Here is a 12,242-nt window from a genome sequence, read left to right as displayed (position 1 = left end):
ATAAGACATCCAAATCGGCAGAGAAGAAGTCAAACTCTCACTCTTTGCAGATGATATGACACTTTATGTGGAAAATCCAAAAGACTCCACCCCAAAACTGCTAGAACTCATACAGGAATTCAGTAAAGTGGCAGGATATAAAATCAATGCACAGAAATCAGTTGCATTTCTATACACTATCAATGAAACAAAGAAAGAGAAATTAAGGAGTCGATCCCACTTACAACTGCACCCAAAGCCATAGATACCTAGGAATAAATCTAACCAAAGAGGCAAAACATCTGTACTCAGAAAACTATAGAATACTCATGAAAGAAATCCAAGGAAGACACAAAGAAATGGAAAAACGTTCCATACTCATGCACTGGAAGAACAAATATTGTTAAAATGTCTATGTTACCTAGAGCAAACTACACATTCAATGCAATCCCTATCAAAATACCATCACCTTTTTTTTCCACAGAAATGAAACAAATAATCCTAAAATTTGTATGGAACCAGAAAAGCCCCCAAATAGCCAGAGGAATGTTGAAGAAGAAAACCAAAGCTGGTGGCATCACAATTCTGGACTTCAAGCTATATTACAAAGTTGTAATCATCAAGACAGTATGGTACTGGCACAAAAACAGACACGTGGATAATGGAACAGAACAGAAAACTCAGAAATGAACCCTCAACTCTATGGTCAACTAATCTTCAAAAAAGCAGGGAAGAACATGCAATGGAAAAGACAGTCCCTTCAACAATTGGTGTTGGGAAAACTGGACAGCCACATGCAGAAGAATGAAACTGGACCATTTCCTTACACCATACACAAAAACAGACTCAAAGTGGATGGAAAACCTAAATGTGAGACAGGAATACACCAAAATCCTTGAGGAGAACACAGGCAGCAAGCTCCTCGACCTCAGCCGCAGCAACTTCTTCCTAGACACATGGCCAAAGGCAAGGGAAGCAAGGGCAAAAATGAACTATTGGGACTTCGTCAAGATGAAAAGCTTTTGCACAGCAAAGGAAACAGTCAACAAAACCAAAAGACAACTGACAGAATGCGAGAAGATATTTGCAAATGACATATCAGATAAAGGGCTAGTATCCAAAATCTATAAAGAACTTAACAAACTCAACACCCAAAGAACAAATAATCCAATCAAGAAATGGGCAGAAGACATGAACAGACATTTCTCCAAAGAAGACATCCAAATGGCCAATAGACACATGAAAAAGTGCTCAACATCACTTGGCATCAGGGAAATACAAATCAAAACCACAATGAGATACCACCCCACACCAGTCAGAATGGGTAAAATTAACAAGTCAGGAAATGACAGATGTTGGCGAGGATGTGGAGAAAGGGGACCCCTCCTACGCTGTCAGTGGGAATGCAAGCTGGTGCAGTCACTCTGGGAAACAGTATGGAGGTTCCTCAAAAAGTTGAAAATAGAGCTACCCTAAGACCCAGCAATTGCACTACTGGGTATTTACCCCAAAGATACAAATGTAGTAATCTGAAGGGGCACCTGGACCCCAATATTTATAGCAGCAATGTCCACAATAGCTAAACTACGGAAAGAGCCCAGATGTCCATCAACAGATGAACGGATAAAGAAGATGTGTACACACACACACACACTGGAATATTATGCAGCCATCAAAAAATGAAATCTTGCCATTTGCAACAACGTGGATGGAACTAGGGGGTATTAAGCTAAGCAAAATAAGTCAATCAGAGAAAGACAATTATCATATGATCTCACTGATATGTGGAATTTGAGAAACAAGGCAGAGAATTATAGGGGAAGAGAAAAAAAAATGAAACAAGACGAAACCAAAGAGGGAGAGAAACCATAAGAGACTCTTAATCTCAGGAAACAAACTGAGGGTTGCTGGAGTGGAGGGGGGTGGGAGGAATGGGGTGGCTTGGTGATGGACATTGGGGAGGGTATGTGTTGTGGTGAGTGCTGTGTATTGTGTAAGACTGATAAATCACAGACCTGTACCCCTGAAACAATTAAAAAAATAATAAAAATTTAAAAAAAGAAATGAATACAAACACACAGGTAACAGTAGCAAAAAGATTTCTCATAAATATCATCCTAAATGTTATTTATTAGTACTGATAAAATCTTAAAAGTACAAGCTAGACACCGCTCTCATTTCTTAATTGAAAAAAAGAAACCTATAAGGGGAAATGCATTCATTTTGTCTTTATGGATATTCTCCAACAGTTTAAAAAAGCTTAGTAACAAAAAAAAAAAAGCTTAGTAACACATACTATTATTAGATATATGTCTTACCTATTAAAGATTTTATATTTTCTAAGATTAAATCACTAGTAATATTTCCAGATAAATCTTGCCCCAATTCAGCAATCAGCTTGGCATAACCTTCATTCTCTTCTCTTAACAAATTGAATTTTTGCTGCTTATAACTGAAATTAAACATCATAAAGGGGATAAAATTAATTCAATTAACAAGCTTGCATACAAGTACTGTATTCTTCTCATCGAATTTTCTCTCTCTTATATAGAACAATTATAAGAATAGTTGTTGAAAGTTTACTTCTTTGTATATCTTTTAAAACAGAAAATAACAGTGATTCATAAGAGACACCCCAATGTTAATTACACAGGGAAAACCAGTAACACAAAGAAAGAATACTGCTAATCCCAAAGAACAATAACATGTCACTCTTTCCATCGTTGACTAAGAATATACCCTAGAGTATAGCCATACTTGTAAATTATTTTATTGGTAATAATAAAAGCAATGAATAATATTTTAACTTCTAATATGGAAAAAACTTAACATTGGTTTCACACAGGTGAAGTTCACTGCTGACTCAGTAATCCTAGGCTTCTTTTAAAAGGAAAAAACACAAGACGTGCTAACAGCAACAACAACAAAAAAATCTTCAAACTGCCAAACATCTAGAATTCAAAATGAGAACTAAGGAAACACTCAGATACTTGATCAGCAACATAAAGATACATGTACTTACAAGAGTTTTGTCTTGATTTTAACCGACTTTTGATTGAACTGCTGTGATTGTTTGATAAGCCCTAATGATTCCAATGTTTCTGGATCCAGGCGTTCCTTTAGAACTGTGTCTGAAACTAAATACTGTATTAAAAAATATTAAAGGCCATTTATTCCTTAGCATTCTAATACATCCACAATTTAAATACATTCAAAATAATTTTCCCAAATAAGAACATCAAAATCACATTAAATATATATCAAAACCTTCAATTTATTAAAAAAAAAAAGCTGGAACTTCAATTTAACAAAAATGATGATGCCCCAAATATTGAAAAATGTGACATACAGCTCTTTAAATAAAACTCACTAAAAAATTATATGCATGCTGTACACAGCCTACAAATGACAAGAACTACAGATAAAATTTTGATTAAAACTGTTTGTCAACTGAATTTTCCTTTAAGATTAATACAGCACTTCAGCCTTCATTAGTTTCTACTGTTTAGGTCAAATTCTAGTACAGCGAAGACAAGGACATCTTCCAGATCTGAGTAATAGCATTTCTCCTTGGTTCTAAATTTGTTAACATAAAATGGTTTACTAGACAATGATTATGACAAGTTCTAGAATTTATTATTTTTAAACTACCTCTGCTTTTTCTCCTTGCATAATAAAGAGTTTATGAAAAGCTATTCAGTTTAAAAGTTGTCCGCATCATTTCTACTCACTTGACAGATGCTTACCTTTTCCTTATTTAGGAACTTACTAGGTCAGGAATATCACCAAAAGTTTGATATATACATATAGTTTAAGTGATACGAAGCATGCAAATTTCACAGAAATAATTAGCATGTCTAATTTTACAAAGCATTCCATCTGAAAATCCAAATCTCACCTTATAATGAATAGCCAATTGAATGTCAATATCCTCCTCCCTTAACATGATTAACTGTGATTACAACTGTTCAATGTAAAAATCTAGAAAGGGAAAGTATTTTTTATAACTTACCAAACATGCTAATACCAATTGTGTAAAATAGTCTCTCTTGCTTTTTTCTTCTAAACAATTTGTCTCAATATCTATAATGATGGAAGAAAAAAAAGACGAAAGTTTGATTGATTTTTCTAGACTGTCCCCAGCACTATAATAAGATACTTATTTTCTTTAAAACTAATTTTAAAATGCCTCATTCTGAAATTGGAAAAAAATTTGCAATTATAGTAAGCAGGAGCTGTCATTCATATGCATATGAATGCTCAGAATTAATTTCTCCTGATCTGGAAACTGACCCTGTGACCAATGGCATATCCGTAAAATGTAAGTTGATTACACAGGAGTTACATGCTATGGCACTGGAAACAACACAACTTCAAAAAAGTAATGTTTTCAAAAATGGAAATATTCGAGCAAAGTTTAAATGACAACATGTCAGAGAGCTAAAGAAGAGATTCCTTCTTTAGGTGGAAAGTTGAACTAGGTGACAACAAAGATGTCTTCTAACACTAAAGATCCTATTACTTGTGAAGACGGAACCTTTGACCTTGGCCACCTTGGTACCATGTCCTAACCAAACTACCCGGCCATCAACTCTACAAAAAGACAGTATTAAAAGAACATTTTTAAAATCCCATTTTGAATTACAATTCTAGTCAGCAAACAAAAATTTATTCATGATTTTTATTTTCTTCCTATTGAAATATTAAGAAATTGAGATCTCCAAGTTTCAGGAGATTATTCAGAAAATTTGCCAAACAATTTTATGCAGTATGGAGGAAATAAAACAATTAGCTCTTCCTGCCAAGCATCAAAAAATTCAACCAGGACTGACAGGATTACAAAGCTGATCTCAGGATTATTGCTTTAATGATTACATACTATTATATTAAGGTCAACTCATAATTTACAAGAGACACCAATTTTAGTGGTATAATAAAATTGTCTTCTAAGGGTCCTACAGTTCTCCCCAAACGTCCTACCACTCACTGATTTGCTTCAGTTTACTTTCTACTGCCATCACTGAGAATCAAAAGAGAAAGGAATTTATTATCAAACATATCCACATTTTCTTGGCCCTTCTCCCCTTTCCCATCTTGGACAGTGTCATTTCCTGATATCCTGGCCACTGTAGCTAAGCACATGGTCAGCTGAAGCCTATTAAGAGAATTTCAGGGTATAATTTATACAACATAAACTGCAATACAATCTCATTCACTCAATTAGACTTTTAATCCATGTGTATCTCATCAGTCCCTTCCAAGGACTTGTAGTTGTCTCCCTGTTATCTGGTCTTCTGGTCCCTCCTCAGGCTAGAACTTCAAGGAACTGATCTTGAGGGGTCAGGACTAAATTGGGCCCATTCTTTTAACCAACATCTATCTACCAAGGCCCAAAAGTCCCTAAGATCTACCCCCAAAGTCCCTAAGATCAGAGTACGTGGGTGGCGGGTTCATCCTTCTCAAACCAAGTCTGTTCTCCTCTTAGCTGTCTGACCTGATCAAGATACCACTCTCTGGGTTCTGACCACGTTAAGAAATGCTTACTAGGACCTCAGTAAACTTCTTTGCTGAGCTATCTCAACAATCAATACAGGACTGTAATATCACAATTACGTCTTCCCTGCTTCTTTCTTCTTTTTGTCCTAATGACGCTATTCTAATAAATTCATTCATTATCCCTAATTCATCAACCCTGAATCAGTACCTAGTAAATTCTCTTTCATTTCCCCTATGATTTTACTAAAAAGCCCTCAACCATTTCAAACTCTAGGTCCTAGTATGACCAACCACCCACTCCAGCTAAGATGTCCCATCAGTGCATCAAGTTACATCAGACTTCCCTCTCCAGGTTAATATAGCTCTCAGGCCCTGTCATCCTTACATAATTAGTCTTTCAAAGAAAACTGTTATCTTAACCAGGAAAATACAGCAATGATTTTTCTTACAACTTTTAAGATATTAGAAAGACAACATGATATAGTAAAAAAATTATGGGCTCTGGAACCAAAAAGACCCAGGTTCAAACCCTGTTTTACTGTTTATGTGGCCTTGAAAAATCCCTTCTCTGACCTTCAATTTTCCGATCTGTATACCTACTTTACAGAAGTTGCTATAAAGATTAAAATGAAATTAAATGCATAACACAATGCTTAGAACATAGAAAGTGCTCCAAAAATAGCAACTACATTATTATTGCCATTATCATTATTAGAGGTAACTCCCATTCTTACTCCTCTTCCCCTAGTTTGGTCTGGGGTCATCCTTCGATCATTTTTTTTTCTGCTAACGGTGAGGGTGGGTGAGTGAGGGGACAGGTGAGGGAAATTCTCTAAGTTTGCCATTCTAATCTTGCTTGTAAAAATTGACTGGAGAGGCTAAAAGAAATTTTTCAAGAGCATCCAACAACCTCATAAATTCATGTTAATAGTAAAAAGCAATGACTTGTACCAATAATTCATATTACTAAGTAACTATGAAGGGAAACTATATCCTAATAGAATAAATCAACAAAGAAATTATTGGAACTTACTAATAAGCTGAGAGTTGATGATTACCCAAAAAAAGACATAAAATATACTCCTGACACTATCAAGGAACAACAGCTTCCACAAAATGTTACCTACAAATCACTCTTTCAGTCCTACAAGATTATAGTAAAAACAATTTTTAAAAATTTTTAAACTTGTTTCAAGCTATATTTATATGTAACAAAATGTAATACCTTTAGTGCCTGCTTTAAAAAATTAAGCTTAAAAGGTTTTGTTGTTATTGCTGGCATAAATCAATTCAATAGACAGTATGAACTTTAGGATCCAAACCAGGTGAGTTTTAAAATCAAAATAAGGCACAATTAATTATGCCAGGGAAAACAAAACAAAAGTGGGACATGTGGTCACCCCATCAGTGGTCTGCTCTTTTCATTTATCACTCACAGTCCACATACATTTTGACCTGTTCCTGACATTACTGCTGTTATGAAATCTTAAAACATCCTGAAGGATGAAGCATCAGGCATTCAGATTTGATAAGATCAAATTCCCAGATTCTCAGTAAGACATTTAAGTAACCTATCTATTCTAGGAATTAAGATTAATGAGCTAAATTAATTCACTCCAGCTTGACAAACTCTCAGAGGATGTCTTATTTTAAAGTGAATATTATAATGTCTGGTAAAGGTTTCTATTAGATCAAAGTTATAGAAAGCATAACACTGATGGGGAAAACTGTGCTCAAAGTTATTTTAATTCAAATCTAAAATTAAGAGAAATAAATTTATAATATACATTATTTTTTAAATCCATGCTTCCCATGGAGGGACACTACCTTTTGTTCTAAGTCAAAGAAATATTCCTTTTTTATCTTGCATAAATTCTTATTTATTCTGGACAAATAGAGAAGATGCTATTTCCAAAGCTGGTTTCTCATCCTCAAAACAAAAGTACTTTTGATTACTTTGGCTCTTCTTGCTCTTTCTAAAATTAAGAAGAATCAAAAGAGTATAATAGCAAAGTAAATATCTCTTGAGTGTCCTAAGCTTGAGATTCTGACATTCACTGATAACTTCCACTGAGTAAGATTAATTACGTAGTTACTAAAATCTGAATAATTCAGACTAACTGAACTTCAAAAAACTTAGCTTTTTTTTTTACTTGAAATGACTTAATTTAGCTCAATTTTATATAAACATATTCTGCAAAAATAGCATCTACATTAATATTGCCATTATTATAAACTATTATCTATTATTGCCATTATCATTATAAACTATATCTAAAGCTAGTTTATAAGCAGTGATCATACTCACATGACTTAAAACACTATATTATCTATAAAGTAAAAAAAACAATATAGTCTAGTTTCTACAAATGGTTTGAAAGAAAAAATTTTATTTAAACACAGTACATTAATCTATCAAATAGCACTTTTAAAGGTGAAATGAAGGCTTGATACGTACCTAATATGCAGAATACATCAGCAAGAATGGAGGGCATATCCTCACGAAATTCCTAATTATAAAAATATAATTATTCATAGTAAATACAAGAATAGCACACCAGCAAGTACGATTTCAGAATAATACTCTTCAGTAAAACTTAAAACCTAACAAAACCCCAACACCCCTATGTTGACAAATAATAAAATCCAAGTTTCATAAGACAGAGAAAATAGAAAAAGACAAGAGTTGGAAAAAATTTTTAAATGTCTACCATGAAAAAACTGGATAAAAAACTTGATTAAAAAAACCTCAGGAGGGGCGCCTGGGTGGCACAGCGGTTAAGCGTCTGCCTTCAGCTCAGGGCGTGATCCCAGCGTTCTGGGATCGAGCCCCACATCAGGCTCCTCCGCTATGAGCCTGCTTCTTCCTCTCCCACTCCCCCTGCTTGTGTTCCCTCTCTGGCTGGCTGTCTCTGTCAAATAAATAAAATCTTAAAAAAAAAACCCTCAGGAAATATTAACGAGCACAAATGAATGACACTTATCCAATGAGGTTTCCATGTTAAAAACCACTGGAATTTGGGTACCTTAAATCTACTGTTAAAAACGGTACATTTTTCATCTACAACTTTAAATGTTGTGCTCATGCCTGAATCAACACTGATTTATACAAAAGTCCTAGTGGTATCAGAATAGAAATCTAAAAAAATACAAAAACAATTACAAGCTGTCATTCCGTAACTCAAGATTTTCTGAAAATGGAAACGATTACCAAAAATCCATCTTTATTTTCTTTATGCACTGATGTTTGTAGACTTGCAGAAACTAAGTCAAAATTCTCCCCTCATTTCTGTATGAAAACTTCAACACTTATTCTAGATTTGTCTCCTGACTTCTTGCTCCCATGCCCAATTTTAGAGCCATTTTCCATTAGTAAGGATCACAGTTCAATCACTGCAATTAGTTTGCTGGCACTATAGCAACCCTTAAACTAGCCTATTTTCAGAGAGTAAAGGAAAGAAATACAATCCTAACAACAACAACAAAAAAACCTGGCAGCTGTAAGAGACATGCAAGAGAAGCTTCCACGGCTAAGATATGGGACAGTGAGATATGGGACCATGAGAAAGCCATGACAAAGACAATCCAGCTGAAAAGGTATATATAAAGACTCAAAGGAAAGGGGAAGCTAAGTAAAAACAAAATACATATTAAGTCCATTTGGACTACTCACTTTCAAAAAATGGGAAAAATATTAGAATCGAATCCATAAACAGACTACATCAATGGCAAATTTACAGAATGAAAGAACTTTAATTGCACACCAGACTTCAGGCTCAAAAGTTACTTAAGGCCTATGAACTTCTGCTATGTCTACCTGAATGCAAGTACTCAGGCTTCTTGAAGACCAGAAAGAAAAGAGCAAGACAAGAGTTTTCAACATGGAATATTAGTTGTTGAAAAAAAACAGACTACTCCAACATGAATTAATACTGCTGTGGTCAGACAGAGAAAGTTTAAGGATAAAAGAGAAACTCATATTTGAACCTCAACTGCTCAAATACATTTCAATATGTAGGGGGGGAAATCACAACAGCTAAAGATAGAAGCTCCTTACCACTATCCTCAGAAAAGCACAAAAAGCATATGAAGGAGATTACCTATCCTAACAGAAAAAGGCTACAGAAGCTTAAAGCAACAAGGGAAATTTGTACTGGTGTCAAGAAGCTCCGGGTCCTACACCTCAATAACAGTCATTATGAAAGCTGTTCTCAACTGGGTAGATAATTTTATTTATACAAGGTTAAAACCCAGCCTGATAATAATAGAATAATACACCACTTAACTACTTAAGAAACTTAACTACTGGTTTACAATCAACACTCTTACAATTTGAGAGCTCATCTTACAATTCAAGTACTAAACACCCATGAAAAGTATCTGGTCTGAATCTAACTTAAATTCTCTAATAAATAATTTAGAGTGAGACAGAAAAATCACCTAAAGGTAAGAAAAAAAATCTATTAATATTTTCTAACACAGCAAACACATGAAAATTGGCATCAAGTGAACATTAATTAGAACTACACAACCTCAATTTAAAATAATTTAATCCTCAAATTTTAGAATATATTTAATTTCTAAACATAACTGCAAACAAAAGAAAATGTTTTGCTATACTACACTGGGAGAAAAATATTCTAGTCAAATTATTTTTACAGTACCATTTTTAATTAAGTATATTGTGAGTTTGTTACAAGGCAGGCTTTTTTTTTTTTTTGCCCTCTCAGCTTACCTAACATTTTCTGCTTTACTCACAACCAGACAAAAAGATTAAAATATCTTTATTTCAGCCTAGCAACAACAGCTTACCAATATTGCCTTAAAACATTCACTACTGTAATTTTGAACAAAATGAAATGCAAGTTATATACTTTAGGGATCTTTGTATCAAAGGCAAAAAGAAATATGTAATAATTGGGGCGCCTGGGTGGCACAGCGGTTAAGTGTCTGCCTTCGGCTCAGGGCGTGATCCCAGCATTCTGGGATCGAGCCCCACATCAGGCTCCTCCACTATGAGCCTGCTTCTTCCTCTCCCACTCCCCCTACTTGTATTCCCTCTTTCACTGGCTGTCTCTATCTCTGTCAAATAAATAAATAAAATCTTAAAAAAAAAAGAAAATAGTATGGAACTAAAAAAAAAAGAAATATGTAATAATTATTAAATTAAAAAGCGTGTGTGTGTGTGTGTGTGTGTGTGTATACTTACGCTAATGTCATTAAGAACATTAGATGCCTGTTCGCCTTTAGATTTCCTTTAATGACACATGGTATGATAACTCATAAAGAGCCTGCGAAATCTGTTGAACATAAAAGAAAGAGTGTAAGAACACAACCTCTTGAACATAAAAGGTAGACCCTTCTGAGGGAAGACCCTGTATTTCCTACTTCTCAGAATTATAAGTATCAAAAATAATAAGAAAAATATACTTCTAATGCTTTTCTCTAGCAGATTTTTTCCCTTTTACTTTCACAAAAACACAACACTAAAAGTAGAAAATAGTTAACCTTGACTCCACTACTATAACATAACTACTGCTTAAACATTTCCTTCCAATCTTTGTCTGTGTATCTACATATTTTACATATTTGCATTCACAGTGCACATCATTTGGTATTCCGATTCCCCCACAAACACTTTTTAAAGTATTTTCTCATGCTATCAAAGTCTCCAAAATTATTTTCAGTGCATGGAATTCCAGCAGGTGGATATAAACTAATTTAACCATTTCTCTCACCAGCAAATTTCACAGATTTTTCTAAATATATTCAGGTTATAGTCAATGCAATCTCAGGGCTACATTGAAAAGAGACAAAGAATACCAGTCAATATAAAATCAAGTTTTATCCATATCCTACTCTCAGAGAAATTTCTCCCCAAATCTAAACCCTTTCTCCTCTATTTTCATCAGAATTCAAACTAAAATAATTACATACATACATACATAACATGGCAGTTTTATGAGAACTGTCAACCACAAATTGTCTCATTCACTATAACCATAGCTTCCTTCCCTGGAGAAGGAATTTGAGAGGGGGGGGGTGCAGCTAAAGGCTGCGTGAATACCTCCTTCTGGCCATATTTTTCTTTAGTCCTATACACTGAAAACTTTTCCTCCTTCCTCTCATTAAAAGTAGAAAAACAACTGTATGGTGACAGATGGTAGCTATGCTTGTGGTGAGAGCATAGTTATAGAGTTGTTGAATTACTACGTTGTACACCTGAAACTAATTTATTATGCATCACCTGTACTTCAATTATAAAAAAAAGTAAAAAAACAAGTATCTCTAAAAACAGCTGTAAAATAAAGTCAATTTATCCTTCTGAAGGGAATCAAAAATCTTTCAGGGCAAAATAGGAAGTAAAACATCAAATATTTAAAAATCTTCTCCCTTAGTTTGACTACTTGTCATAAAAAAGGAACAGCATAGAAATCAAAACTTTTATCAATATCCCTTTCAACAACCTTTACAATTATTTTACAATGAAATAAATTTGTTCATTAAATTATTTGCTACAGAAATATAGCCAGAGAGCACCTGGGTGGCTCAGTCAGTTAAGCATCTGCCTTCAGCTCAGGTCATGATCCCGGGGTCCTGGGATCGAGCCCCACATCGGGCTCCCTGCTCAGTGGGGAGCCTGCTTCTCCCTCTCCCTCCCCCCACTTGTGTTCTCTCTCTCTCACTCACTCTCTCTCTCTCAAATAAAAATCTTCAAAATAAAAATATTAAAAAAAAGAAATACAGCCAGAGTATACCAATTCCTT

At 34.5% G+C, this 12,242-nt stretch overlaps 1 protein-coding gene across 7 annotated transcripts in view; it reads right to left on the bottom strand.

Moving 5' to 3' along the window:
- Positions 1-12,242, bottom strand: part of THOC2 (THO complex 2) — a 118,494-nt gene that overhangs the window by 84,211 nt on the left and 22,041 nt on the right. For all 7 annotated transcript variants that reach the window (XM_040628354.1, XM_040628351.1, XM_040628327.1 and 4 more), the window contains 4 exons: positions 7,934-7,985; positions 3,992-4,062; positions 3,002-3,123; positions 2,298-2,431 (listed from right to left, as the gene is read on the bottom strand). In XM_040628354.1, the coding sequence (XP_040484288.1) occupies positions 2,298-2,431; positions 3,002-3,123; positions 3,992-4,062; positions 7,934-7,985 (379 nt within the window). The remainder of the gene's footprint in view (positions 1-2,297; positions 2,432-3,001; positions 3,124-3,991; positions 4,063-7,933; positions 7,986-12,242) is intronic.

This window comes from Ursus maritimus, assembly GCF_017311325.1.
Source record: "Ursus maritimus isolate PB19 chromosome X unlocalized genomic scaffold, ASM1731132v1 scaffold_X1, whole genome shotgun sequence".
NCBI classification, from domain to species: Eukaryota; Metazoa; Chordata; class Mammalia; order Carnivora; family Ursidae; genus Ursus; species Ursus maritimus.
The sequence above is the reverse complement of the archived record's forward strand: the minus strand, read 5'-3'. Positions and strand labels throughout refer to the sequence as shown.